This window comes from Acomys minous (genome assembly GCF_964271855.1).
Source record: "Acomys minous genome assembly, chromosome: 4".
NCBI classification, from domain to species: Eukaryota; Metazoa; Chordata; class Mammalia; order Rodentia; family Muridae; genus Acomys; species Acomys minous.
In genome coordinates this window covers 127230849-127249611 of record NC_140486.1, presented here as the reverse complement: position 1 = coordinate 127249611, position 18763 = coordinate 127230849, and the positions used below count along the sequence as shown (strand labels likewise).

The window sequence follows — 18763 nt, the reverse complement described above, 5'->3', positions numbered from 1 at the left end:
TGCAGTAAGCTTTCCATGTTCTGTCTTTTAATCTGGTACCCTCAAATGGATGCAAGTAGATACCGTACTGTCCACTAGCTGAGAAGTGATGCCAGTGCACTTTAAGTCTTGACAGATTTAAAATAGCGATAGTAGTGAACTCTTAAGTAATGAGCAGTAAATTTGTTATTAATACAGACTCAGCATAATCTATGGTTAATAATTTGAAAAATATGCAGCTAATAATTTTTTGTTTATTGCCCATTTTAAAAATTTTCCTTAGAGGCAAAGCATTTTAACTGAAATAATGGCTATAACATAAAGAACACGTGTGTTAGAACTGCGTGCAGCCTAAGCAGAAGGACTATGATGGGGTGTCACCTGAGTCTGGTCCCCTGCAGCAGCCTAGACAGGCTCTTTGCTAAGTTAGAGCTACTTGTTCAGACACCGCCTTAAAGGAAGTACAGTGAGAAACTGCATGTAGTATGGGCTTTTGTCTTAATGAGAATTATTAAAGCAAAGGAATACAAGTCTGTGCAATAAAACAAGTTTCCATTTAGCATTCACAGATTAAATATCTAAACTACTGCACACCAGTAGTTGTGTAGTTTTGAGTGATTAACTCCACTTCTCTTGTGATCACGTCTTTCTCCTTCTGCTTTTTTTCTCCACCGTCCCTCATTTCTCTGGTGCTCTTCCTTCAGAATGTCGACACGTCATCCTCTCCCAGAACCTGCCTCCGGCAGCCTCAGCCTTGAGTGACCGCACTCTGCACTTACCAAGACAGCTGCAGACCTACAAGAGGCTGTAGTTGCAAAGTAGTAGCACCAAAATCATTTTTCTAAACTTAAATCAGTTCACAAGACACAAAAAGTAAATCTGTTTTTGCTATTAGAGGCCTGAACAATTATCCCCAATATGCTGCCGCCCTGTAGACTTCCAACTGTTCTGTTGAGTCCTTGGTAAGGCGGTTACATGTGCTTGGAGCCTCAAAATTCCTGTTTGCTAATTAGAAGTATTATAAAACCTTTGTTTGTTTGTTTGTTTGTTTGTTGAGACAGGGTCTCTCTGTGTAGCTTTAGCTGACCTGGATTCTCTTTGTAGAGCAGACTGGCCTCGAACTCACAGTGATCCACCTGCCTCTGCCTCCTGAGTGCTGGTATTAAAGGCGTGGGCCACCATACCTGGCCTATAAAGTCTTTTTAAAATATTTTTTTTCTTTTAAAAAATTTACATATTATTTTGTACACAGTGCACTGCCTGCATGTATACCTGCAGGCCAGAAGAAAGCATGAGATCATATTATAGATGGTGTGAGCCACCACTTGGTTGTTGGGAATTGAACTCAGGACCTCAGGAAGAGCTGCTAGTGCTCTTAACCTCTGAGCCATCTCTCCAGCCCCCTTTTAAATTGAGCTTTGATTTTTTTTAAAAATAACTTTTCTATATGTTGTCGTGTGATTGCTATAGCACCACCATAGGAGTCTGATGTCCTGCTTTCTAATGGGGTCAGCAGACTGCCAGACATTATGAGATAACGTGCTTTGCCCTAAGAGGCCAGCAGTTGTCGTATACGAGAGCACGAAAAGAAAAATACAGATAGATGCCCTAAGGAAAAGCGAAACTATTCGGGGTCATATGGTTGTTGCTGGACTTGCCTGTTGTACATTAACGACAGATTGCCAATTTCCTCTGGAATTAATCAGATAGCATAGTCCATTGTAAGACCACGTTAGAAATAACTCATAATTCTTGAGTGATTATCCACAAGCTTATGTGGAATACCACATACAATAAAGAAGTTTAAAGACCACAAGTGTATTGCATACTTTGATCTACTTTTATATGAGAGTTCATTAGCACCAGGCTTTTTGTCTTTTTCTTACCACGTCTACAAATAGTCCTTACTTACTAAACTAAAGCACTGCTCTTACCCCAAGAATCCTTCTATTTTTATGCCGCCTGTTTGGGGGCTCTTCCATCTTTTCATGTAACCAGTGGTCTAGAACAGCTCTCTAGTAATTAACTTTTTAGTCCTAATTATGTGCTCTTTGAAATTTTGCTGTGACCTAAGAATCAAAGCATCTAAGCACAGCGAGGTGCCCTGTGAGTGTTAGACACTGGACCTGACTGAAGAGGCACACTCACTGTGGCAGATAAGCACAGTGGGGTGTCTTTTGGGTTGAAGTCCCTGTGGTTTGACTCAGCATTTTCTGAATCCGTTGCTTTAGGTAGCCTGGTCTCTTTTTGCAGTCTTACTGTCTTCCAGTACTTTACTCAGATTTTGTTTTGAACGAACTTGGTCTTGATTAAACTGTTGATTAGGTCAGAGCCCTCATAACTTAATGAGCTTCATTTGTCAGGTTAATACAGCTGGGAAGGGGGAACCCCAAATGCCAAGTTTTCATGTCCGTTAGGTTGGTGTGGGGGCATGTCTGTGGGGGCGTTTCTTGTTGGATGATTGATGGAGGAGGTACCTTCCCTAGGCCTGTGGGCAGGGTCTGTGTAAGAATTGCGACGTTTACTGCCTGTATTTTCCTTGGCTGGTGCCCTAGTTTGAGGAGGACCCCAGGGCCCAGACCCGCCTGTAGTTTTCCAGGACCCTCTGGATCCTTCTATTTCCTCATTCTCCCAGGCTTCTCACACGTAAAGTCTCAATAGGATGTCCTCCCCTCTGACCCACTTTCCTGGTAGGTAAAGTTTTTCTTGGGGACGTACCCCTTGGACTAGTGTCTCGATATAAGTGAGTATATACCATTTGACTCCTTTTGCTTCTGGGTGAACTCACTCATTATGATAATTTCTAGTTCAGATGGGGAGGCCTGGTGGCTCTCTCAGAGGAAGGATAGGTCACCAAGAAGAGACTCGATACCCTATGAGCGTATAAAGGGGGAGGAGGTCCCCCTCAGTCACAGACATAGGGGAAGGGAGTAGGGGGGAAGCGGGAGGGAGGGAGGAATGGGAGGATACAAGGGATGGGCTAACAACTGAGATGTAATATGAATAAATTAATAAAAAATTTTAAAAAAAGAAGAATTGCGACATCACAGCTAGCAGCCTGCCTCCATTGGCCTCCTCTTCCAGCTCCTGTCAGTGGTTCCTGCCTTGGCTCTCCCAGGGATGAACTGAAGCCCGTGAGCTAAGTCAGCCCTTTGCTGCCTAGGTTGCTTTGGTCAGTGTTTTATCACAGCAGCAGAGAAACTAAAACAGTTACGTCTACTCATTTCTAATTGACACTCTCAACTGTTGTCACTCTTCTGGGTGTCCCAGTCTAATCACGGTGAAAAGACGCACAGAACTGTATGGTTGAATTCACGGGATGCCAGGTTTTAAGTTATGCACTGAAGTTTTAATTGTAGATAAAGCTTACTGATTTCTGTGTGCTCCCTGACTAGATCACACCACCACCTTCACTGTCAGATCCACTTAAAGAGCTCTTCCGGCAACAAGAAGTAGTAAGAATGAAGCTACGTTTGCAACACAGTATTGAAAGGGTAAGCTACCCTCAAATAGAAGTTTATGCAGACAATAACCATTTTTACAATACATAAAAATGGCCTACGTCCTTTCATTATGGATGTTGCTGGTTCACTGCCCTTTGGGAGAACTGCTGTGATTTTGTTACCTTGCACTCATATAGCCGAAAGGAGAATTTTATGCCCGTCTCAGGACAGGTGCATCCTTACTACAATTCATGCTGAAAGGTTTATCTAAAATCTCTATGATATATCATTTGTTAAATTTGTGGTATTAAAGCTGGGCGTGGTGGCGCACGCCTTTAATCCCAGCACTCAGGAGACAGAGGCGGGCAGATCGCTGTGAGTTTGAGGCCAGCCTGGTCTACAAAGCGAGTCCAGGACAGCCAAGGCTACACAGAGAAACACTGTCTCGAAAAACCAAAAAAAAAAAAAAAATTGTGGTATTAAAATGGTCAGTTTCTAGTAAAACATTGAGAATTCTACATTATTGAGTGCTTGCTTGGTGCACCAGCCACAGCATTAGCTATGGCTAATAAGGGCAAAGGCTGTGCTCATTGTGAGTCCACCTTAGTGTTTTGTTCTCAGTAGTTAGTCAAACAGGTGCTGGGGATATGCCTCCGTGGTTAAGAAAATCACTTGCTGTTCTGTAGAGGTTGTGGGTTCAGGTCTAAGCATCCACACGGTGACTCACAGCTGTCTAACTCCTGTTCCAGAAGATAAGAAGGCCCTTCAGTCCTCCACAGGCTGGAGGCACACGTGCACACATACATACATGCAGTCAAAACACTTACATAAAGCAAACCAAAAAGAATCCTAGGGTTGGAGAGATGGCTCAGAGGTTAAGAGCACTGGCTACTTCCACAGGTCCTGAGTTCAGTTCCCAGCAACCACATGATGGCTCACAACCAACTGTAGTGAGATTTTGTTCCTGCATCTGGCCTGTAGGCCTTCATGCAGGCAGACTACTGTACAAATAATAAATAAATAAATCTTTTTTTTTTTTTTAAGGAGAAAATCCTATTCCTAGAAATCATGAAAGTCATTTTACATGGATTTACCAATTTTACTCCCTGGAGCTGGGCATGGTGGCATACTGCTAATCCCTGCACTGCAGAGACAGAGGCAGACAGACGGCTCTTTGAGTTGGATGCCAGCCTGGTCTACATAACAAGATCCAGAACAGCCAGGTCTACATAGACTCTATCTCAAAGCAAAACCTAGATAGTACAGCTCTAGCTCTCCTTAAGCTTGTGGCGAGCCCTGTGGTCTCTCGGGTACAAGCTATGATGTTTCTCATGATATACAAATACTTGTCTGTGATGTACATGCGATGTTTCTCATGATACAAATACTTGTCTTTGATGTACATGCAATGGGTTCGCCATGGCTGAGGCTCTTAACCTTTTCTGTACTTTGCATTAATTAGGAAACCTGAACCAGACTGATGCTTTGGTTTGTTGTTGTTGTTTTGGTTTGGTTTTTGATTTTTTCAAGACAAGGTTTCTCTGTGTAGCCTTGGCTGTCCTGGACTCGCTTTTGTAGACCAGCCTGGCCTCAAACTCTCAGCGATCCACCTGCCTCTGCCTCCCGAGTGCTGGGATTAAAGGTGTGCGCCACCACGCCCGGTGAGGATCTCTTTCACTTCAGGGTTTTATGTCCTGCTCAGAGTCCCCTTGCCCTAATTGTTTTTAAACTGATTTCCACTAAAAATAATCATTATGCTAAATTAGCATGTTTTGAAATGGCATAGTCTGCCACCCTTCAAATCCAAATGATCAACTAATGCATGCCATACAGCAATATGTGTCTACAGGAGAATATGATTTGTCTATAGAAAAGTAGATGTCTAGTACACACGACAGTGTGAGTGAACCTGAAAATACAAGACTAAGTAGGGAAAATTCAGTTGCAAAAGGCTACCTAGTGCATGGTTTATTTCCAAATAGTTGAATGTTCAAAACAAACTCAGATCGGGAAGTGGAAGCAGGCAGATCTCTGTGAGTTCGAGGCCAGCCTGGTCTACAAAGCGAGTCCAGGACAGCCAAGGCTACACAGAGAGACCCTGTCTCGAAAAACCAAAAAAACAAACAAACAAACAAATAAACTCAGAGACAAAAGGTAGAATACTGATAGGCAGAAAATACAAGAAAGAGGCGTGAGTGACTGCTAATCATACGGGATTTCTTTCTGGTTTGTGTGATGAAAGTGTTCTGGAAATAGAATGTGAATTGATTTGCTTATTATTTTATATGTATGCGGGTATTGCTGATAGGTGTGTCTGCACCACATGTGTGCATTGTGTCTATGGAGGTTAGAAGAGGGCGTTCAGTCCCTGAAACTGCAGCTACAGACAGTTGGTGCCTCCACGTGGGTCCTGGAATTGAACTCGGGTCCTCTATAAGAGCAACATGTGCTCTTAGCCACTGAGCCATCTCTCCAGAACCATCCATACACTTAAAAAACAAGTCTAAGAAAGACACTGCCTGTTTTGGAGAGGAAAGCGTTTCCTAGAACACTAGGAATTTTAAATTTTCTCAAGCCTCCAGTGAAGAAAATGAAAATGCTACTCTATGATTAAGATTATTTAGTGTATCTTAAATGGTTTATGTAATTTCACAAACTAATTTATGATTTTTTTAATTACTCTGTGTTCAACTAGGAAAAACTCATTGTATCCAACGAACAAGAAGTTCTGCGAGTTCATTACAGAGCTGCGAGGACACTGGCAAACCAAACGCTGCCATTTAGTGCTTGCACTGTCTTACTGGACGCAGAAGTGTACAATGTGCCCCTGGACTCCCAGGTAAAGCGCTGGCTGAGAGGCTGCTTTCACGGACTGTAGTGAGCCTGTCTAGATCTGCCTTCCAGGGGAAGGTAGAGGTGAAGTCAGAGAAGAGGTGGAACAGCTGGGCCTCTGTGTTGTGGTTTGTTACAGACACAGACAACTGTCTGGGGTGGGTGCACAAGTCTCTAACCCCAGAACTGGACAGCTTGCAGCCAGTGAGCTGGTGGACAGAGTGCTGGCATACAAGTACAAGGCCCTGAGTTTGAATCCCAGGCATGGCAGCGCACAACTAGACTACTCCTGATGCTCCTACAGCAAGAGGAAAGGAGACAGGAGGACTCAGCACTGACAGCAGCAGGCACAGACGCCTTGCCTCAGACCAGGGGAGGTTAAGCACCAATGCCCAAGGTTGCCCTCCCGTGCTTAGACAGGCACCATGGTCTGTCTGCACCTGTACCCACACAACCACACCAGGTAAACCAGATAGCATAGTGTCCCCATGTCCCCATGTACACCCTTAGAGGTGACCAACCATAGCTTGTCATTTGTTTCTGAAGTGGGTAATAAGTGATCCCCCAGCTCCAACAGTCTGGTGAGCCCGTGAGCTCATTGATTTCTTCTCTCACCTCATTCTGCATTTGTTCCCCACAGTGAGGAGTTGCTGACTCAGGAGGCTGCCTGTTTGTCCAGACATTGCTTTGACCACTCTTATAGAATGTTAGTCCTGAGAACGTTACATGAATACTCTGTGTGCACAAACATTGTGATGAGAGCTTTGTGGCGCTTTTAATTCTAAAGAATACTACATATTAAATATTCCATATTAAAATATACTATAGAAAATTAAGAGTGTATAATTAGTCCATAGTTACACAGAAAGGTACAGAGCTGAAATTTAAATAAATCTTAAGTTCCAAAACTGATAATAAGAATTTTTTACTTTGTGTGTGCATATGATGCATATCTGGGCACCCAGCATGTGTGTAGAGGTCAAGGGTGTGTGTGTGTGTGTGTGTGTGTGTGTGTGTGTGTGTGTGTGTGTGTGTCAGAAGACAAACACGTGGAATTGGGTGTGTTCTCCTCTTTGAGTCCTGGGGACAAACTCGTGTCATCAGGCTGTGTAACCAAGTGCATTTACCTGCTGAGCCATCTTATAGGCCTGACTTAAGAGCACTTGAGCAATGCATCCCAGAAGTACTCCCTCTGATGGCAAGGATCTGCCTCATGATCCCCTTCTCTGTATGTACATGGTAACCTTGAACAGAGACTCCAGGCACAGCACTCCCTATGCCGTGCCTTCTGAGGAAGCAGCTGGGCTCCACTTCATAACTAAACACGACATCTTCAGATCCTGTGAGCCCCTGTCTATGTGATGTGGAGATGGCTATCAGCTGCTTTAAATTTTCTCCTTAGAAATATATTCCTATCATTAATAATAAATGGGCTATTAAAGGGTTTTTAAAGTGTGTGACTGCATGTAACATTCTTTTTCAGTCTGATGACAGTAAAACTTCTGTGAGAGATCGATTTAATGCAAGGCAGTTTATGTCCTGGTTACAAGATGTGGATGATAAATTTGACAAACTAAAGGTGGGTACGTTTACAGGGCTGTTGTTACTTGTTGTCTGTTCTGACACAGGTTCTCATGTGTCCCAGACAGACTGGTTTTGAACTTGATATGGAGCCAAGGCTAGCCTTGAACTTCAGATCCCCCTGCCTCCTCTTGAGTCCTAGGATTATAGGCATGCAGCACGGTGCTAGTTGTGTGTGTGCTGGAGATCGACAAGTATCTGACAAGCAAGTGCTCCACCAACTGAGCGCCCTCCCTGTAGACCAGGTGAAATGAATGCTTCCCTCTGGGCTGGAACAGTGGCTCGCAGGTAAAGCCACCGCCCCTGTGGTGACTCCCAGCCTCTGTAACCGCGGGGGATCCAGTGCCCTCTTCTGCTGTCTGGCCTCTACAGGCACGAGGCACTAATGTGGAACGCATACATATATGCAGACAAAATACCCATATACAGCTAATTAATTAAATTATTTCCCTGACTTTAGAAATCACCAATAGTGTCGGAGGGCAGTGGTGGCACAGACCTTTAATCCCAGCACTCATGAGGCAGAGGCAGGCAGATCTCTGAGTTCAAGACTAGCCTGATCTACCGAGCAAGTGCCAGGACAACAGAGAAAACTGTCTCAAAAAAAACAAACAAACAAAAGAAAAGAAACCACCAATATTGAGAAGTAATTAGAAAAAGAAACATTGGTTAATCATGAATATTTACTGTGAACTACAATTACGAAATAGGAGGAAGTAAAAAACACAAACCTGCTTTAAGAACTAATGTCGTGGGGCTGGAGGATGGCTCAGTGACAAAGCCTGCGTCCTGGGTTAGGAGAGGACAGGGATGTGCTCACACAAGAGTGTGCGCACAGTTCAAACTAGTCCTCCTCAACACGGCACAGAACGCTTTCTGTGTCTGTGTGCTCATTATCCAAGCCTGTCTGGTTATGGTTCTAGCACGTGAACAGAGTATGAGTGCAAACATGTTTTTAATTGAAATCCTAGCTCTTGGGATACTGAGGCAGGAAGGTTTCTACAAATTTGAAGCCAGTCTGGACTGCATAGCAAGACTCCATCTTTTGTGTTTGTTTGTTTGGTTTGGTTTTGGTTTTTCTAGACAGGGTTTCTCTGTCCTGGACTTGTTTTGTAGATCAGCTGGCTTCGAACTCACAGCAATCCACCTGCCTCTGCCTCCCAAGTGCTGGAATTAAAGGAGTGGGCCACCATGCCCGGCTAAGACCCCATCTTTTTTTAAAAAAATTTTTTTGACTTGAAATTTTGAAGCATTTCTGTCTAGATTTTACAATTCTTTCAGTAATTTGAAGTCTCATAATTTCAAAGAATATTAGCAAGCCCAAATTACAAAGATGTGTATGAAGTGGCAGACCCAGAAGTTAGAGCACATTGGGGTAAACAGAGGCCTGAAGACAGTTTTGCAATGGGACCTGTTTCTTACCCTCATGCATCTTTCGTGGTCCCTAATAAAATTGTGTGAAATTAATTTGAAGCAGCAAGTGTAACAGATTAATCCATTCTTCTCTTCTTTCAAATAGACCTGTCTTTTAATGAGGCAGCAACACGAAGCTGCAGCTTTAAATGCCGTCCAGAGACTCGAATGGCAGCTCAAACTCCAGGAGCTCGACCCTGCCACCTATAAGTCTGTCAGCGTTTATGAGGTCCGGGAGTTCTATGTTCCCCTTGTCGATGTCAACGATGATTTTGAATTGACTCCTATATAGCAGTTGGTGTCATCTTAAACTAGCGACATCCAAGCATTATACTGTGGAGTACTTACTGCCTTTTAAGAAAACCCCTGAGACTATGTCTCTACAATTGTTAGTGAAGTTGGTTATGTAGTGAACACTGTCATTTTATAAAGAAAAATATTTCAGATCTTTGATCCAAATACAGTTTCTAACAGAAAACTATTATTTATATTGATCAAGGGTAAATATTGCATTAGACATGTTGGCAAACTGAGTAAATCTTTAAAAAGTAGAAAAAAGTCTGTTAACAGCGCTGGAAGTTGTTAACACTGCAAGTAACAAGATACAAGCAACACTCAGATCTCTTGCAGGTTTTATTAAAAATACATGAGTAAACACAAAGATTCAATTCCTACCAAATAGGTTCTAATGTGGAAGAAAATCTTGGCACAAAATTCTTCAGTTTATTTTATCTGTAAATTAATTGTACAGTTTCCTTTTTTTGAAAGTTTTAATATTGTCTTCCTTTTTAATAACTTATTTTATACATAATTGTACATCTTGTAATTAATGGTCAAAATGTATACAAGGAACTGACCCTCAAAATGTGTACAAAGAGATAACTGTAAAACTGTTTGTTCTTTTGGACCAAAGTTGTAGTTTTTGTAGCGTAATAGCAGTGTGTTCAGGTAGTAACCCTTTAGATAAGGCATGCGTGTGTTTGAGTTAGCTTGCGTCCATTCCATAACTGTAAAGATGATAGCTTAGTTGTATCGCATGCTTTCTATAATTCATGTTTTCCATAGCTGATACCTGAGACAGTATGAGGCGTCTCACACCAGTTTCCTCCGAGAGAACCTGGGGCTTTCTGTGTGGACACATTACTTAGAATTAGTCACACAAAGAAGCTTTAGCTCTTTTTTCATGTCACCGGAAAAAGCCTGTTTCCCCCAGAACAATAACAACAAATGCCTTTGAATGGAAATTCTGAAATTGTAAATGTCTATTTTAATACTCAACTATGAAAGAATATGTGAATAATGTAAATATGTTTAATAAATTTTATTGGTCATGTTAAATCATTGTAAACTTTTTTACATTGCTTAAATTTAATCTTTTAAGCTTAATAGCCTTTGCACTTTTAATATAAAAATTGAATGCTCAAATCAAAATGAGATACTTGGTAGTCAAAAATAGGTAAAAGATTTAAGAATATTCCAGTCCCTGAGATGTTCATGAGATTTTTATTAATGCATTGTATTTTTCCTTGTATCAATGCAAAAATATCTAATTTGCAAATTTTCATAATTGAAATAATATTTTCTATGCTTCTGATAGTAAAATAATGAGCAACGTACTGAGAACCTTGTCTCCTCTGATGTGACGTGGGTCAGATGTTCAGGAAAGCTCCAGACATGAGACTGCTGCTCAAGTTGTGAGACTTGGAAAGTAACATTAGGGTAATCTAAAATCATCATAAGTAAACGAGGTAACATTTGTAAGCCCTGCCACGATACTATCTGGAATTATGAAATAATACTGGAAATTTCCAATTTTGATGGAGCAATATTAGAAGAATATATGAATATTAAATGGTTTAAATTCAGCTCACAAGTTGGAAATCGCAACTAGTAAAAGAAAATAGTAGTTTTTGTAGTGCAAAGGTACATATTAAGCTTAGGGATTTTTGAATTTTTACATCAATTTATATTTTTATTCTTTCTGTACTGGCATGCGCAATAAAGCAGCACGTGTGTGGAAAAATACACAGTGCAAGGATTTAATAAAGGTTGGATATAGTTTTCCTTAGAAATTTAGAGTAAAGACTTTGGCCTTTTCATTGAATAAATGGGGCCAGAAAGGCAGGGTAGACTTTGAAGCACTGTTTTTTGTTGAAGTCGTGTTTATTAAGGCTGGGAACATTAGAATCTAATTTATAAAAGCAATACTTTTTAATGCAAAACAACTTAATGCAAAGTTTGTTTATACTTTTAGTCTAGAAAGGAAATTTGATGAGCTCATGTAGCAAATTACAAAAACTAAAAGAAAAAGGATTATTGAACATTCAGTACAGCAAGAGAGGAGTAAATGTAAAGCATTTTGTTCTGATGGTCCAGCCAGGGAAAAGATGAGGAAGTGCTACTGACCAAAAGGAACAGGCTGTTGGAGAAGAAACCAGAAAAGCAACTGCACATAGACAGGGATTGGGCGGGTGTGGCCCTCGGTCAGCCCAGCTTTCTAGTCTTAGCCACGGTGCTCAACCTCTGCACGGTAGCTCCCACAGCTGGAGCCTCTGCCTCGCCTCTGCACGCAGGATAGCTAAATTACTGCACTTGGTAGCAGATGTGTGACTTAGATGTAGTTAAGGACTCGGATGCTAAAGACTTTCTAAAGGTCTGAACTGCTAGAGGAAAAACCTCGGAATGGAGTATGGTATATGCCTAAAAAGGTTCGAATTCTCAAAGAAAAATAGGATGCTTAATTTAATCAATGATTCTTCTTAAACATCATGAACAAGATATTAAATTGTACCTAAGGATTTGTATTTCTTTAAGTCTTGTTCTAAATCATATCTGTTTAATAAGTGACTAGTTAATATTTGTGCATGTTATTTAATAAAGAGTTATATTTTTATAGAAAAAAATAAGTGAAATGTGTGCTAAGTGTTTTTACTCAATGTTCCACTCAGATTAATTGACACACCAATGTTTATTTGGGCCTCCAACAAGATGGCAGAAATACTCATCGTGTGAGAACAATCCCATTCCAGTCCAGTCAAGAGAGGTCTCGTGATGGGTTTTGGTGGGAGACCTGCTGCACAGTTCCCAAAGCTCCAGGAGCTCATCTGGGCTCAGGGTGAGGTAGTTTGCTTTTTCAGAATGTTAGCAATGTCTGATCCTACCTCTACTGCTCTTGCATAGAAACCCCCACATTTTTCATAAAGGCTATTGGCTAGCTAAGGGAAACATTTCACCATTAAAAAAACAACAGCAACTTTTTTTAACCAGGTAGGTGGTTCATGCCTATAATCCCAGCATTTGGGAAACTGAGGCAGGAGGATGGCCATGACTTGAATGCCAGATTGGACCCACGTGAGACTCTGTCTCAAAACAATGAGACCAGTAAAATTTTCAAGTATTGAAGGCAAGAAGTCAAATATAATAATCTTTGGAGATGTGTGTAACGTTTAATGTTTAAATATTCGTTGGTTTTTTTATTGTTGTTTTGTTTTGAGACAGGGTCTCACTGTGTAGATTTGGCTGGCCTGTTACTTGGAATGTAGACCAGACTAGCCTCAAACTCAGAAATCTGCCTCCCAAGTGTTGGATTAAAGGTATGCACCACCACATCCAGCTAGAATTCCCTGTAATTTGTTATCTTGTTGGTGGCTTCTTGGAAGTCTTGTCTGTACTTATGAGGGAGCTCAAGACCCCACAGAAACAGCCACCACAATTTGTCCAATCATGAAAACTACAATTCATAAAAGAAACTGAGCCAGAGAAGTGACTGATTCCATTAACTCTAACTGCTCTAACTCTAGAATTCTAAATATTGGCACAACAGGAGCAAGAAATGCATCCAGGAGATTGGCCAGGTGTTTCCTGTGGGCCGATGTATGCAGTATCAACAGTAATAGAATTGTTTTTATTATGTATACAGTATTCTGCCTGCATGCCAGAAGAGGGCAGTAGATCACATTATAGATGCTTGTGAGCCACCGTATGGGAATTGAACTCAAGACCTCTGGAAGAGCAGCCATCTCTCCAGCCCTTTAATAGAATTTTTGATCATGAGACATACTTCCGTCAGAGGAAATAATGTGAAGGTTTTTGCCTAAAGATGGGCAGTCTTTGCTCACATGGGGAATCAATGTTTGTTACTATGTGCAAACCTAAAAAATGGCAAGCACATTTGTTTTTTTTAATACATTTTTTAAATGGTTACTATATCCAAATCTTCCACTAGAACTAGATGGAAAGCCTTTATGTAGCTAATTTCCCCTTCTTTTTAGAATGATGTTGCACACTTAAGATAGGTTGACAGATGAAAAAGCACTCGTAACCCCACGTTCAGCTTTACAATGTTTATCAATACTTTTTTTAAAAAACTGGTTATGATTTAGATATAATTTTTTAAACAATCCAGACCTAAGTAAGCAGTTTGATAACTCCTTGTTACAAGTACCCAAATCAATTTTTTAGAAAAGTTTTCATCATCGCAGAAAGTCCCTCATGCCTCAGTCCGTGCCGTCTCCCTGGGGACCGCTTGCCTTCACTCTGTGTTAGTCCTAGTCTCAGCCGTCGTGGAAATGAACTCCTGTAGTGTATACCTGTGTCTGCCTCCTCCTTAAGCAGATTTTGGAATTGATACGTGTTTCGTATATCAGTAACAAGTAATTTTTAATGAGTAGCGTACTGTGCAAATGTGTTCTCTTGTTCTTAGTATTTGGATTGTTTACAGCTTGGGGTATTGTGAATAAACCTATGGACATGGAAACTTTGACTGGGTCTGCTTCTCTTTTTTATGTCTCTTAGGTATTTACTGTTTCGTAGAAGTGTGTCACAGCTTAGGTGTTTATTTTTACCAGAAAATGACAGCTCTCCAAAGTGAACGCACACCACTTATACCACTCCAGTCACGTATCAAAGAGGAGTTGCTCTGACGCCTCTCACAGCATCACACCTGACCATGTTTTGGTTTGTTTTCATTTTTAAATCTTCAAGCCTTTTTCTCATTTCCTTTGGAGTTGTCTTTTGCTTAAGTAGTGGGCTTCTCAATCATGGTCCTTTGTCAGATATGGGCTCTTTGGGTGTTTTTTATTTAGATATTTATTTATTTTGGTTTTTCGAGGCAGGGTCTCTCTGTGTAGCCTTGGCTGTCCTGGACTCGCTTTGTAGACCAGGCTGGCCTCCAACTCACAGGGATCCACCTGCCTCTCTCTTTGGGTATTTTTATCTGGTACATGGCTTACCATTTCCATTTTCCCAGTGAGTAGTTTCCTGTTCCTCCTCCTCCTCCTCCATACTAGTGCTTTATTTCTGTAGCCGTGCTGTCGATACAGGCTGAGCTTGAGTCATCAGCCTTCAGTGCTGTACCCAGCCACGTTAATGTGCATAACACCAGGCAGAGTACTGTGCTGGTCACTGGAGCAGTGTGTGTGTTGGGACAGCTGGAACTGCAAGCTGTGCCATGACCAAAAGCCGATGATTAATTTCAGGACAGTTTTACTAGGGAGTGTTTGTTCATTGTTTGTGACAGTCCCTTTCTGATCATTTGAAGACTAGTTCAGTGATGTAGGTAGACATCCAGATGTTGACACGTTCGACTATATGACATCAGAAGGTTTGCACTTGAGGCCAGTAGCATGGCTCTGTAGGTAAGAGTGGCTGCCACGGAGCCTCGTAACCTGAGTCCAACCCCTGGGCCTCACATTGATGGAAAGAGAACTGACCTCCTCCCACTGGTTGCTCTGGGGCTTGCATGAGTGCCATGGCCTTCTCATGCCTGCATACACACCCACACTCGTTAGTGTCAACACAGAACAGCTTCTCCAAAGGAAAGAGGACGAAGTCACTCAGTGTGGAGCCAGGCTGCCCGAATGACTGCTTTCACTGTAGAAATGGTCAACATCAGCTCTGTAGTACAGAACATAAGGAGGTCGTAAGTCAGTGCATTCACCAAACATCCTGCCAAGGACTTCCGGTAGGTGGGTTAGGTAAGTGAGGCAGTCTCCATCGTAGGTTCCCAGGGCCGTCTGATGACGTTAGTTTTTGGCTTGGTGGAAGCTAAGGATGTACTAAGCTAGTGTGTCCTTATAATCGGGGATGCAAGGACAGATGCTGAGATGGCAGTTAAGTCGCTGTTAAGGGGACTTAGGGCTGCCCATGAAAACTTTAGCCCTTGGTATGCCACTGCACCTCTCCACAGTCCTGGAAGTTGTAGTTAGCTGCGGAATCTTCCTCAGCAGAGTGGCTTTTTCTCAATAGCATCGGAAATGCCTCTGTCCATGGACTTTGAGTCTCAGTCCTTGCCTTTAGAAGTGTTCACCAACAGCCCGTTCTCTTTCTGAGACAGGGTTTCTCTGTGTGGCCTTGGCTGTCCTGGACACTCTGTAGACCAGACTGGCCTTGAACTCACAGAGATCCACCTGCCTCTGCCTCTCTGAGCGCTGGCATTAAAGCCGTGAGCCACCATGCCTGGCTCAGTTCATTTTCTTAAAGGGATAGGCTCGCACAGGCATATCCAACCATCCTGCCATTGTAATATGGCGTCTACCAATATGTCACTTGAAAATGTACAATTGAGGTTATTGGGTTTTGTCTTTTAATCACAAAAAGATATGATTTTTTTAAAAGTAATTTTATTATATTTGTGTTGAGCCCAAGCTGTATGCGTACTGTCATGGAACACGTACCTGTCCAAGAACCAAGGCGCAAGGCGTGACCACTGCTCCTGTAAAGCTCACCTAGGGGTTTTTCTCCCGAGAATCATTTTATTCTGGTATACAACAAAAGTGTCTTACATTTCCCTCTGTTTTCTAGGGAAAACATTTAAAAGGTAGGCCTCTGTGCTGTGAACACCGGAGACGGGCAGCAGGCTGCAGTTTTGAGCTGTCACTCCCCCTTCCCCCCCTGGAGGCTGAGTAAGCTAGGTATCTCCCACAGGGGAAGCCGCTAAGTCACCTTTCATGACAGGCTTCTCAGGAACACTATTGTTAGCCCAGCACCACAGCTGAGAGGTGCCAGGGGTGGCCTGGCTGGAAAGTAGGACAAATAGCCCAGAGCGTACACTGTCCTCAGTGTCCTTCAGGGCTCTGAGAGAACAGCTTTTCAGGTGAGGTTGTGGCTTCAAATTGCTACATCTCAAATTAGCAAGTACTAATGGCTGCAGCTTAGCAACCTAAGGGAACACTCAGATTGGCACAACATGAATGTATCTCAGCGATCCTGAGGTTGAAATAAAGGTGGCAGCTTCAGTTTGCAGCCCCTGGGGAGACTGCATTCCCAAGGTCATTGTTCCAGAACTCAGTCTGTGCTACAGGGCTGAGGCCACCTAGCCTGACTGGCTGTCAGCCAGTGGCTACTCTAAATTTCAGAAGGCCACCCTCCTGTGTGCTGTGAGACGCCTTCTACCCACAGGTCACTAAAAATACCCAGATCTTTCTCATGCGTTGAATCTGCTTTCTGCTGTTGATAACTGGTATGAACTCCAGATTCAAATTTGAGAGGCCTTTGCGGCTAAGTCAGCCACCTCCGACCGTCCAGCAATCGCACCATAACCTGCAGACAGCAGAGAGGAAAGGGAGGTCGACAAATAGGAAGAGAGACTGCAAGAGGGGTAGAGATAATGACAGGATGGAGGGAGTGGGCCGAGACCCAATAAAACAAGTTCTAACAACAAAAAAGTGTGCTTACATAGGGAGACCCTGTCTCAGAGCAAATAATTAACCATATAATATTGAAGTACAATAAGGTGAAAAAGACCAGTTACCAGATTTTCTTAAAGTGCTCGCTGCTCACTCAGCTACCTCATTGCCAGGCATGACCTCATTTGCTACCCGGAACAGAATAACCTGCAAACCTAGCTTTCAGAAACAATGGGTCCCAGTCACAACTTACAACTTTACTAACAAGAGGCTGACTGCCTTATACGCTTCTGTAAAACTCTCACTGCTTGACCACTCTTCCTTGTGGCTCCAAGAGTCCGAAATGGGAATGCAGACTTATAACCAAGCCTCTCGGGGGGTGGGGAGTTGGGGGGGGGGAGGGCTGTCCTGGCTCCAGTCCAGCAGTGGCATCTCTTTTCCACTCTTGCGGTCAGACAGCTTATTCTAGAGAGATCTCCTGCAACAGAGAAAAGCAGACGTCAACAAAATTTCAAAAGCTTGAAGTCTTTCAGAATATAATCTTTATGTGCTGAAAATAAGTTTTAAAAACAAACAAAAACCAGAGGATTTGTGACTGTTTGAAAGTCAAAGAATATATTTTAAAATAGTCTATGATTAAAGAAAATTAGCAAAACCCAAACATGAGTCCTTGAAAAAAATTCAGTTTATAAAACCCCTGAAAGCAACAACAAGAAAAACTATGGGGAAGATGCAGATTTCAAGATTAAAATTGGAAAATCTCTGCAGATTTTTGGTTGGCTGGTTGGTTGGTTGGTTGGTTGGTTGGTTAATTTTGAGGCAGGGTCTCTCTGTGTAAACCTGGCTGTTCTGGATCTTGCTAGGCAGGCGGGGTTGGCCTGGAACTCACAGAGATCCTCCTCCCTCTGTGCTGGAATCAAGGCATGCACTGTCATGTTCAGCTAATATTTTATGTGTATTGTTATTTTCTCTGCATATCTGTGCACACACTTATGTGCCTGGTGGCCATAGAGACCAGAATAGGGCTTCAGGTTCCCTGGGGCTGGTGGTAACCTATCGTGCCAGTCCTGGGAAACCAAGCAAGTCCTCTGGGAATGAGGCTAGACCAAGCAAGTCCTCTGGGAATGAGGCTAGACCCCTTAACTGCTGAGACATTTCTTCAGAAGACTATTATTATTGTTGTTGTTGTTGTTATCATTATTATCATTATTATTTACTTTGTTTCCTTCTTTCTTTTTTTGGACAGAGTTTCTCTGTGTAGCCTTGGCTGCCCTGGACTCTACTTTGTAGACCAGGCTGGCCTCGAAGTCACATAGATCTGCCTGTCTCCCTGAGTGCTGTGGTTACAGGTGTGTGCCACCTCCCCCAGCCTATTTATTTCTTTTTGTTTTATGTCCATTGATTTTTTTTTTTTTGCCTGCATGTATGTGTGTGTGAGGGAGTTGGATCCATCGGAAGTGGACTTACAGATGGTTGCAAGCTGCCATGAGGGTGCCAGAAATTGAACCCAGATCCTCTGGAAGAGCAGCCAGTACTCTTAATTTGCTGAGCCATCTCTCCAGCTCCAGATTTTTATAATTTATTTAAAAAAAAAAAAAAGAATTTCATAAGTGAGTACTGTATTTATATCATTTCTACCCTCTGTACAATTCCTCCTTTCACATATACTTTTAAATGATTTTATTAGCATAATAAGATAAAATGGATTTTATTGTGACTTTTTTACGTGTATATAGTGTAGTTCAGCCATATCCACACACCCCTGTCACCCTCCCTCTCTTTCCCCGCCCTACTGTTGCTTATTGTTTTCCTTTTTCCAACAAGCCTTGCCTTCTTCTTTCATGGCTGTGTCCAGGTGAGTTTCACTAGGCTGGCTTACAGGAGGATAGC

The 18763-nt window shown here is 42.3% G+C and overlaps 1 protein-coding gene across 7 annotated transcripts in view; it reads left to right on the top strand.

Annotated features, from left to right (window-relative positions):
* ANKRD12 (ankyrin repeat domain 12) overlaps positions 1 to 14007 on the top strand; it is a 102170-nt gene extending 88163 nt beyond the window's left edge. For all 7 annotated transcript variants that reach the window (XM_084778121.1, XM_084778118.1, XM_084778124.1 and 4 more), the window contains 4 exons: positions 3375 to 3473; positions 6118 to 6261; positions 7738 to 7833; positions 9355 to 14007. In XM_084778121.1, coding sequence (XP_084634247.1) covers positions 3375 to 3473; positions 6118 to 6261; positions 7738 to 7833; positions 9355 to 9540 — 525 coding nt within the window. In that variant the 3' untranslated portion in view covers positions 9541 to 14007. The remainder of the gene's footprint in view (positions 1 to 3374; positions 3474 to 6117; positions 6262 to 7737; positions 7834 to 9354) is intronic.
* The last annotated feature ends 4756 nt before the right edge of the window (positions 14008 to 18763 follow it).